Source organism: Pan troglodytes, chromosome 7, assembly GCF_028858775.2.
Source record: "Pan troglodytes isolate AG18354 chromosome 7, NHGRI_mPanTro3-v2.0_pri, whole genome shotgun sequence".
Classification (NCBI taxonomy): Eukaryota; Metazoa; Chordata; class Mammalia; order Primates; family Hominidae; genus Pan; species Pan troglodytes.
Window position 1 is genome coordinate 111,430,039 of NC_072405.2, and position 17,101 is coordinate 111,447,139.

At 39.4% G+C, this 17,101-nt stretch overlaps 1 protein-coding gene across 6 annotated transcripts; it reads right to left on the reverse strand.

Annotated features, from left to right (window-relative positions):
• Positions 1-5,805: 5,805 nt before the first annotated feature.
• Positions 5,806-16,822, reverse strand: ZNF706 (zinc finger protein 706). Of its 6 annotated transcripts, none has more exons than XM_063815978.1 (5): positions 14,359-14,451; positions 11,106-11,220; positions 10,381-10,517; positions 8,765-8,872; positions 7,709-8,012 (listed from the first exon to the last, which is right to left on the reverse strand). In XM_063815978.1, exons 3-4 carry the CDS (start codon positions 10,513-10,515, stop codon positions 8,777-8,779), a joined length of 231 nt encoding a protein of 76 aa, XP_063672048.1. In that variant the 5' UTR covers positions 10,516-10,517; positions 11,106-11,220; positions 14,359-14,451; the 3' UTR covers positions 7,709-8,012; positions 8,765-8,776.
• Positions 16,823-17,101: the final 279 nt, after the last annotated feature.

Here is a 17,101-nt window from a genome sequence, read left to right on the forward strand (position 1 = left end):
CATCTATTAAACATCTGAGTGTAGAAATTCAAAATAAGTTAAAGGTCCACCAAAATGTACTACTGCCTGTAGACCATCCTGCTATCAAAATTACCATAAATTACTTTGCCTTGCTAAAATTGAGATGTATCATCAAGCTGTCTCTTGATTTCCTCAAGCATATTTTTATACGCAATTCAAAAAAGAAAAAATACTTTGTAAACTATAAAGGGTTCTACATATACAGCAATGCTTATACGAGCCCTCCTCTTATGGCTTCAGTAATCTAAAAAAGTAAATCCAAAAAACAGTTTATTAAAAAGTAATCTATAAAGCAATGAGAATAGTTTGTTGCAATTTGGGGAATGCTACATTTAAAGACAATAGTTTCATGCTGTCATAAACATTCAAGTAGACATAAAAATAAGACTACTCTTGTTCCCAAGGATAGTAGAACAGTAAAATGATAAAAAGATGAAAGGTCATGCCCAGTGACTTTGAGGGCTACAAGGAGTGATCCTATCAGATTGGCCAGCATTAGAGAGAGGGCACAAAAGAATAGAAGAGGAAAAAGAGGGCACCTCAGTTAAGATGCAGAAAGATTGTGTGAAGGCAAGAAAGGCATAGTGAGGGTTACTCAAAGAACAGCAAGTAATTCACTCAGCAAGAGGATGGGAACAAGTATGGCAGAAGGGGCTGGCTGGAAGCACATGCTGGGGTCAGACTGTGGAGGACCTGTCAATCACAACCCAGGAGTATGTGTTCATCTGGTGGGCCAGGGAGAGCACCTAAGTGCTTCAGAGGAGAGGGTTGTGACTTGAACTGTGTTTTAGAAGAATTTCTCTTGTCGCAAAGAAAACAAACGTGACAAGGGAAAAAGACTAGAAATAAAACTACACATGAAATTAGTCCAAGGCCTAATTGAGGAAAAAGGAGAGTCACAGTAAAAAGATAATGTACTTATTTACCTAGAGACCAAGGGCACACTTACAATTCTGCATTTTCAATATTGTCTTTTGTGCTTTTTAGAAAATCAAGACACAAATTACTTATCTCCAGTCTTCTGGATAGCTTCCTGTCCGTATCACTTTCCTAGACTGACAGTGGTTCAGACTTAATGTCAAATTCTGCAAATTCCTATAGCCTTCTGAGTCATAATTCATCAAAGCCAAGTAAAAATCCAGTGAAATCATATGTCCTTTTAGTATTTCATCATATTGGGTTCATTTTCACAATGAGAGTTTTACAAAATACACAGCAAATAAATAGGAGTTGCTCAGAGAGTGCTAACACTCATTCCTTGTTATTACTACTTAACTGAAAACAAGTAAATAAATTTCCTTTACTATTTTTCAGGAACTTTTTGCCCTTCTAAAATTTAGTCTCCTGACACTATTTTTTTATAGTTTGTAGTCTTCTTTCATATTTATTACTGTATATTCCTTTTCCCACATTAGTACATTTAAGTGCTGAGGTTCATGGAAAAAAAAAAAAAAATCAGCATTCAAGTTGAGCCCTGAAGAGTAAGTAGCATTTCCACAGCAAGAGACCAGGGTTGAGTGGGGGAGAAGAGAGAGCATTTTAGTCCTACGAAAAAGCACAAGCAGAAATGGGCAAATGTGAGAAGGGTATGTGTAAAGACACACTGTGTTAATTTCAGTAGAGGGAGGAGGGATAGGAAGACAGCGGGAAGAAAGCTAACAGCTATTGAGCACTTATGATTGCACAGGTGGTGTTTATACTCATTATTTCATTTGCTTGTTAACTTAAAACAGTCATTCGAGGGAGGTATTAGTTTCTGTATTTTGTTTTTTTTTTGAGACAGAGTCTCACTCTGTTGCCCAGGCTGGAGCGTAGTGGCACGATCTCAGCTCACTGCAACCTCTGCCTCCCAGGTTCAAGGAATTCTCTGCCTCAGCCTCCCAAGTAGCTGGGATTACAGGCGCCTGCCACCACACCTGGCTAATTTTTGTATTTTTAGGAGAGACTGGGTTTCACCATCTTGGCCAGGCTGGTCTTGAACTCCTGACCTCGTGATCCACTCGCCTCGGCCTCCCAAAGTGCTGGGATTACAGGTATGTGCCACCACACCTGGCCAGTTCCTGCATTTTATAAGGTGACTGAAGATAATGCAACTCAGAAAGGTGAAGTAACCTGTCCAAAATGAGCAAGGAAAAAGCAGAGCCAGATTTGAACTTAGGTGTTTTCCATTTTTCTCACTGGGTCATTCGACTACAGCTTTAAATTCTTATGTTTGGCCATTTTCTATCCTATTTAAGTAAGAAACTCTGTTGCTATCAGAAATGTTCCTGGCTATTCAAAGCAAGGCTTAAATACAGTCTATTTTGTTACTATGAAAATCCGCATACATAAATATTAAATAATAGAACCTAATAAAAGACAGATCCCAAACATGAAAGGTTATTTTGTTACTGTAACTTACTAAACTGACTTAATCTAATAAAAATACTATTTCTTCATAGTAGTCAGGTAACAATAAAAAACATATTTCAATAGTCTTGAATAAAAAATATGCCTTAAATGCAAACTGTGGATTTATACTTTATCTGATAGTTAAGGCTTCCAGCAAGTGGTTCAGACAGAGCCTACAATTTTGTTCTCTGTGTAAAATAAGTTACAGGTTTCATAACTCTAGTTATCTGGTGTTTCCTGGCCACTCTCAGTTCTTCCAAGTTTACTGTGGATAGCAGATTGAATATAGTCAGAAGGCCCCAACAAATAAATGGGCAATGGACAATTCACAAAATAGTAACTGTATCTGGCTAACAAATGCAGTTAAAATATTCCTGCTCCACTAGAAATCAAGGAAATATACAAGGGTTAACCTACCAAATTCAGGAAAAAGTGCTAGTATTCAAACAAAGGTAATGCAGTAACATGCAAAACATCATTGGTCAAGTATTGCCTGGTCCTATATACTATACGGTCTGCAACTCTGGTTCTCTCTCATTTGCTATTTTAATAAAGTATTGTACACTTTTCAGAAAAGCTTTAAAGTTTTATGATGTGTAATTCTAAATGTAGAAATGAAGCCTTCAGCACAAATTAGAGAAAACCTAAATGTCTTACAACAGGAAAATGGTTAAAAAAAAACTACAGGTAATCTACCCAATGGATCATTATGCAGCCACAAAAATTCCACTTAGCACAGTTTATAACACGAAAAACCCACCTGTTATGTTGTTAAATGAAATGGCGGAGTACAAAGACATAATATGAAAAAAGTGACTACAAAATTCAAAAACATGCATTAACTTAAAAAAATCTATGTGGTAAGAATGAGAGAGAGAGAGAGACAGACATGGATACTATTCCTCAAAATGTTTTGTACCGGTAAATTTGTAAAATTCAACCTTACCACAGTCTTCAAATTTTTATATATGAGATATATTTCAAAATGTGTTACTTTTATAGTGAAGTAGAAGACAAGAAATGTCGTGTATAGCCACACTATAGTCTGGGGTTATTTAGTGCAGGGACAAACATCCCTAAATACAGCTTTTTGGGCATTAGTAGTATCACTGCATTAGAGCACAGCAAAATTCTTGCCCATTAATCTATATTCATAATAACCTAGAATAACCAAAAGTTGTATTATGATAGTAAACTGTTAAATAGAGAAACATACAAGAGGTTGTAAGAAGATCTCCATCAAACCAGTATCGACACAGTATTTCATTAATAAATATAAATCTTCCTGACATACTTTCATCATGTCACTCCCCTGTTCCCAAACCCTGAAAGAGTCCCCAGTGTCAGGAGTAATTTGAACAATTTTCTGCAGTGTGCACGCATTGCACAATCTGGTCCCATTCTAACGATTCTCCCCACTCTCATCCACGGGATCAAAGGCTCTCATTCACAAGCCTTGTGCTCGGGCTTGCCTACTCACTTTCTCTCAAAGAAACTTTATGTACTTTTGCTCAATCAGCCACCCACACCTTGATTTCCCTATTCCTTCCTACTCCTCCCTCAGCTGACTCCCCATACTTCCAGGCACAGACTGCCCTCTTCAACCCAAAGCCATCCTATATACACATAAACGCACACATGTACATATACCTCATTAAGTTATTGTCTATAAAACACACCAAGCACTTAGCCATATAGCCTAAAATTATGTAAATAAATATATGTATTATCTCCAGAATGCATCTGAATTTCCAAAGATTAGGGAACTTTGCTATATTTCTTTGTATAATACATTGCTTTTATATAATACTTTACAGCTCACAATGCAACTTCACATATATGATTTTCAATAAATACCTTAGTGACTTAAACTTCTCAAAGAGTTCATCCTAGAAAGATCTGGGATAAAGATATTCTTCCTCCCTACAACCCTCAAATAATATTAGTTAATGACAGAATTAACAATTACTTCATACTGAAGATATCCCCATGTGAATATAAAGAAATGACCAAAGTATGTCTCTGAATGTGCAGATTTTAAATTTGGAGCCATACGGTATTCAAAGAATAGAAGCTAAAAAATGGCTATTCAAAAAAAAAAAAAAAAAGAAGGATACCTCGGTAAAAAAAACTTATCAAAACAACATTTAAAATAAAAAATATTTTCAATTTAACATGGCAATCTACAATTAAAAATGATAGGTTGAACTTTTATTTAAAAAAGTCTATTTTCTTTGTTAAGTAGACAGATGTTTTCATTAAACCTACAAACTGAAGGCTCTTAAGATTTTTCTGAAACTTTTACAATAAATAAAATTAAGGTAGCCTAAACTATTTCAGAATGTAAAGTCACAGTAAACACAACTCCCTGGTGTTGATCTTCAGTGCCATATACTGTTAAAAAGTACATGACCAAAAAAGTACTCTGACCAAAACTAAACCAAACACTTTCCAAAAAACCAGAAATCTAGTACAAATGAATTAATTCAGACTGAGTAGTTTAAATATAGTATTTCAGTTATAGTTTGGACTGTGTTTGATCACTGTGTTATAGAAAAAGGCCTTTATCCACATTTAAAAATAGGTACAGTATATTATATATATATATATGTAGAGAGAGAGAGAGAGAGACAGAGTCTCGCTCTGTTGCCCAGGCTGAAGTGCAGTGGTAAGATCTTGGCTCACTGTAACCTCCGCCTCTCGGGTTCAAGCCATTCTCCTGCCTGAGCTTCCTGAGTAGCTGGGATTATAAGCATGTGCTACTAGGCCCCGCTAATTTTTGTATTTTTAGTAGAGATGGGGTCTTGCCATGTTGGCCAGGCTGGTCTCGAACTCCTGACCTCAAGTGATCCATCCACCTCAGCCTCCCAAAGTGCTGCGATTACAGGCGTGAGCCACTGCACCTGGCCACATTACACATATTAATGAAAATTAAAAACACGGGTTTTCCTAGGTAAAATAGTAATGTTGATAAATTCTATCTTATGCCGCATCTCAGGTTTGAATTATGATGTCATTAATTACCTATATAGTATCTTTAATATAAAACTAAAACTTCAAATCTTACAATATCATCAAGGACTTACCCATCCAATTCAATTAACTGACCTAAGTATTTTTCATAATTGTATTTTTATGTTAATAGCCAATCACTTCCCCCTTTCCAACAATTCACACTTATTCTATACAGTAAGGTTTCAAAATGACACGTTTTTTCCCACCCAAGTATTCTACAGACCTCAAAAAGGGAAAGACTGCAGGGAAAACAACGAGAAATGAAAGAAATCTCTTGCTACCCTCAAATCTACCAACCTATACTTAAGAGCCAATTCTAAGCTCAGAAAGGAGAAAAAAAAAGTGGGAATGTAAAAACCTCTTAAAATGTAGAAGAAATTAGACTAGTTTAGTTTTCTTTAATATCTTCTTTAATAAGACATTACAGCACACAACTGAGCCCCCAGTGTGTCAGTTAAACATGGGGATGTATATCCATGTGAAGAGAATGGAAACAAGTTTAATCTTAACCCCATTCCTTTTGGCAAGTAATAGAAATACAGCATACAAATGGACCAATTCTCTCTCAGTGTATTTTATGAAGTCTTTGAAGACACCATAACAGTTTTATAATGAACTTTGCTGCAATCTGTTAAAGAATCTTCAAATTAAATTACAGGGATGTTTGGTTTTTAACTCAAACACAGTAAAATGGGGATTGTACTAATAATCCCCTCATGAAGTATAAGGATGAATATGCTCATGTAAGATCAATGCAGCTATTTCCCTATCACTGAGATATAGTGTTAAATATGGTGTCTTCAGCTGCTTATAAAAAAGGGTTAAATACAAGAACAAAAAAACTTTCATCCTGAATTAGTCACTAAAACAAACGAAAAAAAAAAAAAAAAAACCAAAACTTGTGAATGGTTTTATATGATTTGTCACTAAACATATACATATGCTCAAAGCACTTTTAAAAACTTTTAAGTTGTGATTTAACCAGAACTTCTGCAATATCCACAAGAAATTAGGTAAAATTCTAACGTTCTGGTAATCGACATGTTAGGAAACAACAGATATTACATCTGAAACTTAGGAAATAAAATACACAAAATAAAAGGACTATTTTAAAGTAAGGGCATAAGAATAGGAATTGCTAAGAAACTATCAGCCCTGAAGCTTTTCCTTGGAAACGTCTTAAACTTACAGGGAAGACAAGGTGGGCAAAATATGCAGAGCTACAAAACAAAGCAATGATAAGTTACAGCAGAAGAGGGAATGCATTCTGTAATCCACAGGATCAGATAAATGGCTCTAAGCAGTTACCAGTAAGTATTTTAGTGTTCTTCCTATTATATTAATTTAAAAATTTAAACCGAGTTAACAGCAGTTTTACAAGTTAAGAGTTGACACAAGCAAATTAGAAGAACTCTAAAATTAGCCTTCCTTAATTGGGTAAGATTTACCATATCCATCTGAACAAACCCATTTTCCCATCCTGAGATCTAAAAGAATGTGAATATTGACCCATTTTAATACTTTTCAAGTTCAGATGGAAGTCATACTGTACACCAGTCTCTGATTTTAGGTAACAGCACAAAGCAAACTCCTAAAATCAACAACTCACTTAGAAAAGAAAGGAGGGAGAGGGTTCTGGGAATTAATCCAGCCACAAGTCATTCCAATCTTCCTGTTAATGCAAAATCCATTTGTAAAAATGGCCAAATAGTAACTTCCAAAAACCTCAAAAATTAATGTTTCAATTTCAAATTAAAGAACTTCAAGAATTTTCAAAGAATATAGTATCAAGATCGACCTTTACCAGTTCACATTTGTTCCATATTTTGCATTGAACAATAGGCTTAATGATTATTTCATTACGGCATATACATCAGAACCTAACCTTTCAGAAGGGCTCACTGACAATCCAACCGCTTTTAGGAAGCTATCAGTTATCTACAGGGTACACCTGACTGGCAGTTACAGCCAGGTCATGCTGCAATTTTAAATATTCCAACTCAAACACAGGAAATGACCAGAGGGGTACAATGACACATAACCGCAATATACTAAGGCAGCAGATAAGTCATTTTTCACCTAGATCATCAGCTGCCCATAAAATCGTATGCACAATTTTAATGAATCAGTCTGCTCTAGTTTAACTAAGGAACCTGCCACTGAGCAGAGAAAGGGATATAAGAATTGCACTTGCAATTCTAGCTGATGAATTCATTAGATTTTTATAAGGCAAATAATGTGGAAAGTTAGAACAGAATTTCTAAAACCATTTATCCTGTGATGTCGTAAATCAAAGTACTATTTTATTAAATGAGTTATTTTACACAATATGAACATCAATATAATTACAATTGTAAAAAAATTTTTTATAACAAGGATGGACTGATTTTCATATTTCCAAATCAGAGTCAACTGTACATTTACACAGAATTGTCTTTGCATGAAGCCCAAAAGGGAACAGCATAAAAATGAGTGTTTCTGTAGCCCCTTTATTTTTGCTGATCAACAGTTTGTTAGAAAAGCAGCTGCAGGTATGTTACCTAAGGTCTGAGACAGTAGAAGAGTCAAAGGTGTCGTGAATTCACCTATAAAACATAAGCAAAATTTTCAATGAATGTTACCATTGCACAAATGCAACTTATATGCATTTCAAATAACTAAGAAGAAACACTATGAAGATAATATCTGGTAAACTTGTCAACTCGACTTTATATACAGAACTCTGAAGAATTTATTTTAAAAAGAAAGAATTCTGAAACACACAACGCACCCACCACCAACTCCACTATTTAGGGGGAAAAAAATCCAACCAAATGTAATGTGTAAAGTGATAACTTTCAACCAACAAATTTATAAACAAATTTATATAGCACATATCTACATCTACATTTTGCCCTATATTTTAATACTCAGAAGCTTTGCTAAGGGGATAGGTTGGGGGAGAAAAAAAAAGAACCTCTGCTAAGTACTATAAGTAAACTAATTGTAAAGAGGTGCTCAGGAACATTGGTGTACATTGTTTTTAGAGGGAAACTCTCAAATAACTTTGTAATCACTATTTTCTTTAAACTGATAAGTTCCTTCCATGCTTTGATCAGAGATGGCTAGCATGTACTCATCTCCCCATTTTTGGCTACAGTAGTAAAAATGTGGATGTTTCAAAGGCATTGAAAGGAAATAGTCTGAGAAAAAGGGACTTTTCAGTTACACATTAACTTAAAAAGGGGAAGCAATAAAATCTCAGAAGGCAGAAATTAATTTCACAATAAGTGAAGACAGTTTTGGTCTTGTATACAACCCTGATATTAACAAACCAATAGAAAAAGAGGTGAGTTACCTGTAAACAACCTTATGCCTGAACATCAGCTAATTCTGGAGGAAGTGGAGTCTTAGGATGCTTGCTCTCAAAGTGCTGCTTGAAGGTCTTAGGGTCTGGCATTTGTGTCTAACAAAAAAATTGTGCAAAAGAGAGCTAGACTTTATTTATAAAATAAAAATGTGTTACTTTTTAGAATCCTGAACCTTCTCAGGATAGACAATTATCCCAAAAACACCTTTAAATTCCTACAACTTAGTGACTGGCATATGAAGAGGGACTTTGTGGTAAAGAAATTCCTAACGTTCCCACATTTCACCTATAAAGAAAGGTAGGTCACATAGAATGTATTCTGCTTATCTGATTAACAGCAAACAATAGGTAACATTTACTGAACCCTTATTATATTAAGCATGTTACCTTAATTCCCACAGAACCTTCAAAGTAATCTTTAGCTCCTACTAGCATCATTTTACCTGATAAGGAAACTAAAACCCAGAGTTTAATTTGCCCAAGACCTTATTTTAACTTAGTACTAGATATGTGACCTCTCAAATACTATACTATACTGACTTCCCTTGGCAAGAACCTTCAATTATTTATTCTTAACCCATTAAATTACACAAAATATGAAATAAAAGTCTGTGGTTTTGAGTTTTTAAATATGTGTAACTACTCTACCACATTTAGATTAAGGTATTTCTTCATTACTAGTTGATTAAAATTTGCACCCTGCCTCTTTCCAAACAATCACAAGCTGCTCAATTTCATTATTTTGAGTGTATATGTAGTGTACTAACTCCACTATGGTTTCCTTTGGTACTGCCACTCACTAACTTCAAGGGTAATGAGCTTAAACAAACAGGCAAGAGGCTCTGATTTGGAATTTCAGAAGTACTTCGAGAGGCAGTACAGTAGTGGTCCAGAGGGTGGACTCTGGAGCTGAACTGCCTGAGTTCAGATTCCAGCTCTTCTACTAACCAGCTGGGAGACCCCACACAAATTGTTTAATTTCCATTAGTCAGTTTACTCTTCTGTAAAATGAGAGCAATAAAAGTACTTTATCTTATAGGGTTGTTATGTGGATTAAATAGGTGAATACATGTAAAACACCTGGCTCTATGTGTGGCATATGGTAAGCACTCAAAAGTAGCTGTTATTATTACAGTTCTTCAAATCTAATACAACACATTAATTCTAGGAAAAGCTCTCAACGTGATTATACTCTATATGGTTTTACAGACATCCTAATTATAAATTTAGTGAAGAAAAAAACCAATTATATAACTAGAGGTATACTTACTAGCATATTATATAGCTCTAAGAGTGTAGAGTTATATGATGTGCTAGTGAAGTGTATTATATGCCCTTATGAAGACATCTTTATTTTACACGAGGAAAGCAATTTTGTTTTGTTCACTCTTTTTTCCCAGCACCTAGAGATTTTTGCCTGGCCACAGGAGCCATTCAAAAAATATTTGTTGAAAGGGTGAATGAAAATAGATACCTAAAATAATCAGCTCTCAAACCTACTATTTCACGTAAAGCATCTATTTTGCCATGGTTTCAAAATTTTAATCTATTCAAACCAAAACTGCCCACGGGAGAGCTGTATCTTTCAATTCAATTCCCCTTACCCTACAGACAGTGCAGGTATATATTAAGGCAGCTTTGGCAGCAGCCTTTTGGTCATGTCCTTGTTTCTTCTTTTGTCCAGCTTGCTTTTTGGCATTTTTCTGCTGAGACTGAATTTTCTGCTGTCCACGAGCCATATCTAAAAACAGAAGGTGAAGCATTAGAGTGGCTTATTTACTCTAATACAGAGTAATCAAAGCATAAGAACGTTCTTAGAATTGAAGCCTTAAGTTTTATAGAAATATCTGGCAAATAAAAATTTATAGGTATTAAAATTCCCACATGTAAATGCTACAAAAGTATCAATTGACACAACCCTGTGGAAAACTAGTTGGTAGCTGTTTATTCTATGAGCCAGCAATTCCACTCTTGGTATATACCCAATAGAAATGCAAATGTTATGTACACCAAGACATGTACAAAATGTTCTGAGTGCCCATTCCAAAACTGGAAAAAATCTGAATGCCCATCAATAGTAACATGGATGCACAACTTGTATACATATTTTTATAGTATTTATACAACGGAATACTACCCAGCATTTAAAAAATTGTGGCCAGGCGCGGTGGCTCACGCCTGTAATCCCAGCACTTTGGAAGGCCAAGGCGGGTGGATCATGAGGTCAGGAGTTCAAGACCAGCCTGGCCAAGATGGTGAAACCCTGTCTCTACTAAAAATACAAAAAAAAAAAAAAAAAAAAAAATTAGGCAGGCATGGTGGTAGGCACCTGTAATTCCAGCTACTTGGGAGGCTGAGGTGGAGAATTGCTTGAATCCGGGAAGCGGAGGTTGCAGTGATGCGTGATGGCACCACTGCACTCCAGCCTGGGCGACAGTGAGACTCTGGTCTCAAAAATAAATAAACAAACACACAAACAAAAAATTGTTACAAGTAACAACTTGGTTGTATCTCAATGTTAAAGCAAAGAAGCCAGTTGTGGGGAATATACATTATTTAAAGTTCAAAACAGGCAAAGCTAATCTATAGTGAAAGGGGTCACCTTGGGGGTTATGGGTAATGACTGGGAAGACAGGACATGAAGGGGACTTACGGGGTTCTGAAAATGTTCTTGAATCAAGTGTGTTTACTTATAAAAATTCATTGAACTGTACACTCAAGATTTATGCACTTTACTGTATGTAATCTTCACAAGTTTACTAAAAAAGTTTAGCCCCCGCTATCATTTACTTGATCACTCTGCAAAAGTAATTTCCCTTCCCAGTATTCATTGTGACTTGCGATTGTGATTTTTATAACTTTAAGAGAAATAAAAGCTGTCTGTTACTCCTTCTAAAGGAGACCTCAGAAATAGGTGGAAACTGTTTTCTTACTTAGTTTTCATAAAACTACTGTTATTAATTTTTTAAAAAAGTTGGTCTTGCTGGATTGCTGAACAAATTATAAAATGAGATTATCAGCAAGCCACTAATTCCAGAAGTTTCTTTGCTCTCTAGACGTTAGTTCCCATTTGAGGGAATGAACTTGGTTAAGAGGGTTCTTTTACAAAGCTGAAAGATACCACTTTTTGTTACCGATGATCTGACGTGAACCCAAATGGATTAAAACAAAAAAAAATCAAGTCACTGAAAAAAGTTACTTTTACTTTTCCATTTAAATTAAAGGCTTTTATTCGACCACACAAGTTAAACCTGCTCATAAAGTCTATCATGAGTCTCAATTGCTTTTTAAATATATCAAAATTGGATCCTAAGTAGAATTCATATATATATAGTTTTGACTAGTACTGTAACTGAATGTAAATCATTGCAGGACAGGAACATACAATGGATTTGTATCAACTTCACCAGGGAAGGGTGCTAGCTTCTTCTGACTAGGACCATAATTAGTTAATGGATATGAGGTCAAAGCATTTCATAAAAATTACTGAGCTCCTCCTGTTCCCCAAAAAAGGAAACTAAAAAAATACACTGATTGGAGAAGTTCCCACTAGCATTAAAAAAATGAACTGAAAGTCAGATAAAATATAAAAGAGGGTCAATGCTTTTCAGGATAGTCAGCTGACTATTTCAACTGAGGAAATATGGGGTTTTCATATAAGGGTAGCATACGAGCCTAATACATTTTCGTAATTGAAAATGTTTAGCGTGCTAGCCTAATATGAGAACCCTATTCCCACCAAACAATGGTAAATATTACCAGCTGTTATCAGTCCTTGAAGACTAAGCTTCCATTTTTGCTTTAAAAAAATTATTAATTCTAAGCCAAATGGCACATTTTTTAAAAAAGTGTATTTAAGTCCGATGTTACCGCAAGCTTACAAACCTATTCCCATGGAAACAGGTTTGGATACTTATGTATTATTTGGACGACAGTAGTCACGTGATCAGCCTTTATGTATACCAATGTTTTGCAAGGTTTTTTGTCTCAATGTCTTACTATCAGGACCTTGTAACAAAATAGCCAGTCTTCTCACACATCTTAACTCTTCGACACAATGTATTTTATGTATCTTAATACAATGATTTTGTGGGAAATCTTGTTTTATGTTAAAAAAAATCTTCAAAAATGGTAAGCCACTAATTTCAGAAGTTCCTTTGCTTTCTAGAAGTTACTAGCTATTTTGATATTTCCATGTTGTGACTCGTACAAAGCAATGTCATTAGACACACAAAATTATTTTTAACTTTTGCACTTAGGACTTTCCCTAAAATATAACATTACACAATAGATTCAACCCATTTTCCATTGTCACCAAACAGCAACCAAAAAGACCGAAGAGACTTAATAAAGACAGTAGTCACTTGTTCTTATTCTGAAGACAGAAAACTTAACACCAGGTAAAGGAAATGGAATAAAATAAGCTAAATGCATGAGGTAGGCCCCTAACTTCTGACAACACGCCCCATCGATTTCCTTTCTGAAAGCAGAAATTCAAACGAACCAACCACCTGCTTTTGGACAGCTCAACTTAGGACTTGCTCTCAAGCCAACACAATTTTCTACAAAATCGTAGGCAGCTACAACCGCTCCTTGATTAAATGCGACAAACTGGAGGGAAAAAGTCACTTACAAATACCTACATGCTGGTTTTTAATGCAACTCTCAGTGTGGTTTTCCGAGGGGGCTGCAAAGAGGGAAGTAGTGGAAGAAACGAGTTCTAAAATGAGGCGCTCTCGTAGGAGGCAACAAGTAAGCTCTGCCCCAAAGCTCCTTTTAAAACCAACACAAATGAGTAACAGAAGAAAAGGATTTTGGGTCCAGGAAGTAGGCTCATTCTCCATAACCATCGGAAAGGAAGAGGCCCAGGCAGCGCTCCACATCCTGACCCTAGCTTTTAACACCATCGTTTTGGGGAGAGGAGAGGAGGAACGCACCCAGAGTGAGGTCTCCACCCAACACTTCTCCGACCCCAGCTTCAGCCTGGCGCACCTTCCTTCCCAAACCCGCCTCTCCCGCCTCGGAGACCCCCTCCTCCTCCCTGCCACCAAAGGCCACGCAGCCCCCATCTAGCCAGTCCTCACGGACCCTGGACCAAGACGCGCCTCCTGGAGGCCGAGACTGCCCGAAACCCGGCCCCTGCGTCCACCGGGAGCGCCACACTCTGGCAGCCGACCGGCGGTTGTCGCCGGGGGTAAGGTTACCGCTCCGCTTCCGCGGCTGGCCTGCGACCCGGCCACCTGCAGGGCCTGGCAGGCGCCCGAACTCACCCCCTTTCCGCGGCCCGCCCCGGGCCGGGCCCTGCCGCCCCCCGCGACCCCTCGCGACCCGCGGCGAGTCCCACGGTCCCCACCGCCCCCCGCTGGCCGGCCCCCGCCCCGTTTCCCGGGCGTCCCGCGGCGTCAGCACCGCCCCCGCTGCCGCTCACCCGGGCCGGGACAGTCTTGCGTCGGAGAGACAGTGCAGCGCGAGAGGGCCGGGAGAGGACGCCGGAGGGAAAGGAAGGGGGAGCGCGGCCAGCACCGCTTGGGCCTCCTCCACCCGCTCAGGAGGGGAAACACGAGAGCCGGGAGCACAACAACCTCGCACGCCCGCCGCCGCCGCGCGCCCGCCGCCGCCTCAGCCTTAGGGGAGGCCACTACGCCTCGTGCCCGCGCACGCCGCGCCGCTCTCCTCGGCGCCCCCGCCCCGCCTGCTCCTCGCAGCCCCGCCCATGTGCCTTTCTGCGGCTGCCTCCTTCTGGCCCCCACCCCGCTCGCACGCCTGCGCCCTGGCTGGTCGCGCGGGCCAATGGCAGCGCGCCCCTATTACATAAGCGCGAGGGGGCGGGTCCTGGCTGACACAAACTTCAGGGGACGTCGCCTTCTGTCCCCAGGCGCCCCTCCTCTGCGGCGCGCTCGGTCCGGGCGGCTTCTTCACCCAGCCCTGGGAGCCACGTGATCCCGGTCCTGGTTGGTGACCGGGCCGCGGCGTGTTTCACAAGTCGCTCGCTCGCTCATCCACTCGGGCGGCGGCCGGGCCTCAGGCGCTGCGCCCCTTTTCCCGCTCCTCCCAGGCTGACGCGCCCGTCTCGGCGCCGCCCTCCTCGGCACCGACTGAGGCGCTGGCCCGGGAGCGGATCGCGGGGCCGCGGTGGCTGAGTCACATTCCCGGAGCCCCGCCACCCAGGACACCGCGGCCCCGGCCCCCAGCGAGCCCGGCGGCCCAGCGGCTCTGAACGCGGACGCACAGCCTTTGTTCTTTCACAGCCGCCCTTTACCTCACTCCCTTGGAAACCCCAGGTGTTTTACCAAGCTGGGGGCTTTTAGTGAGTTCAAGATTCAAGCCTAAGTCGTATTAAAAATTGCTGGCTAGGCCGGGCGCGGTGGCTCACGCCTGTAATCTCAGCGCTTTGGGAGCCCAAGGCAGGAGGATCACTTGAGCCCAGGAGTTCCAGACCAGCCTGAGTACATAGCGAGACCCACGTCTCCACAAAAATAAAATAAAATAAAATAAATAGTGGAGCATGGTGGCCCGCGCCTGTAGTCCCAGCTACTCGGGAGGCTGAGGTGGGAGAATCGCTTGAGGCCAGGAGGTGAAGGTTGCGGTAAGCCGAGATCGCGCCATTGCACTCCATCCTGGGCGACTGAGTGAGACCCTGCCTAAAAAAACAAAACAAAAAAAGAAAAAAAAATTGCTGGCCAGGCTTCCCAGAGGGGTTTAGTTTGACTGCTAACAATATACGGTACTGAGTTGCTAATCCTTCGGGGAATGGTTAAAGTTCTTTGCGCGCGCTCTCTCTCCATTTACAGGCAGTGGCAGCAAACTTTCAATATCTGACAAGAGCAATGGCGATTATAACCATGATTAAAATTGCTGAATATCTGGAAACAGTACTTTAGACATCAGCTTTATGGTGCATACTTACCCCCGACCCCCGCCACATTCGTTTCTAATTAGAACTACTAGTGACAAAGGAGGAAAAAAAAAAGGGTTTGCATTGGCTGTTCTCACCTTGCCTGTAGTGCCGTTTCCCAAGTTTGCGTGGCAGTGCCCAGGAAATGTTGGCTGAATATTAGTATATCCCAAATGACTTGGACTGGGCTATAGATACCACAGAATTGTTTAAACTAGCCAGGAAGGAGTTAGCTGCCTATTGCATTTGAGTGGAGAAAAATACGAAATGAAACATGGCATGCAGTGATCCGGGTGTTAAGTTCTCCCTCTTCATTCTCATTTCAGCTTCTCTCACCTTCACTTTTTATGCTCTGACTTCCTTCTTGCAGTTTTAAATTACTCTCTAGTCCTAGATTGTAAGATTATTTTCATCAGGGAATACGCAGTATGTTAAACATAGTAGACATTGAATAAATGGATATTGATCAAATGAACCGAGTATGTCTGAAGAAAGCAGCTTTTAAATTGACATATCATGAAGCTCTAGCTTAGTCACTAATAGTCACTGTAACCCTAATGATTGTGTTAATCTGGCTGATAGAGGGATGGGTGCTTGTTGGCCCTAGAAATGGGAACTTCAAAGATCTGTGTTTAGCCATGAATGACAGTAGACAGTGGAAAGGGACAGTGAAATTTGTGTGGCAGAGATATGTCTTCTTAACTAAAGAGGTGACTCCTATTGTGAAGTAGGTTAATATGTCACTCTTTACCATGGCCTAGATGAAATATGTATTCAAGCTAGTGTTTCTTAAGTTTTTGAGTCATAACTCCTTTGAGAATTTGGTGAAAGCTATTGACTTTGCCCCCAGAAAGTTCATGTACTTATCATGTAACTTACCCTCATAGGTAGTGTTTCTTAATCTCAGCACCGTTGAAATTTGGGCTGGATGATTCTTTATTATGGGGCTCTGTGAGACCTGGGGATTGTAGGATGTTTAGCAACATCCCTGTCTCCTACCTGCTTATCCAAGTAGCACCTCATCTCCAGTTGTGACAACTAAAAATGTCTCCAGACATTGTGAAATGTTCTCAGGGGGTCAAAGTCTCCCCTGATTGAGAACCACTGCCTAGAGGATATGACATAATGGTAACTTTATGTGATGGTTAGGGAATTTGAAAAAAAAAAAAAAAAACAAGGAATGGATAAGATTCAACATCTGTGAAGTGACACTCAGTAAATGAAAGGCGGATGAATTAGCATTACTACCAGCTGGTGTCCTACTTATGTTATAGAAATGTGACAGCAAATGTGATATGAACTCCTTAGAAGCATTTTTATACACATTGCTGGCTTTAATTGTGAATGCTACAGTAACTCTCCTGACTGTTTTTCTTCTTCTGCCTTTAGACAATTACCCAAGGTTAAGATGCAATAAACATGTGCCTATT

Bases quoted from the DNA above. Each gene is read 5' to 3' on its own strand.
- ZNF706 (XM_016958881.4), bottom strand. From the start codon at position 10,515: ATGGCTCGTGGACAGCAGAAAATTCAGTCTCAGCAGAAAAATGCCAAA. The intron at 8,873-10,380 runs GTAAGGGGAATT...TTTTTTTGTTAG, and splicing joins ATACCTGCACTGTCTGTAGG to ACACAAATGCCAGACCCTAA.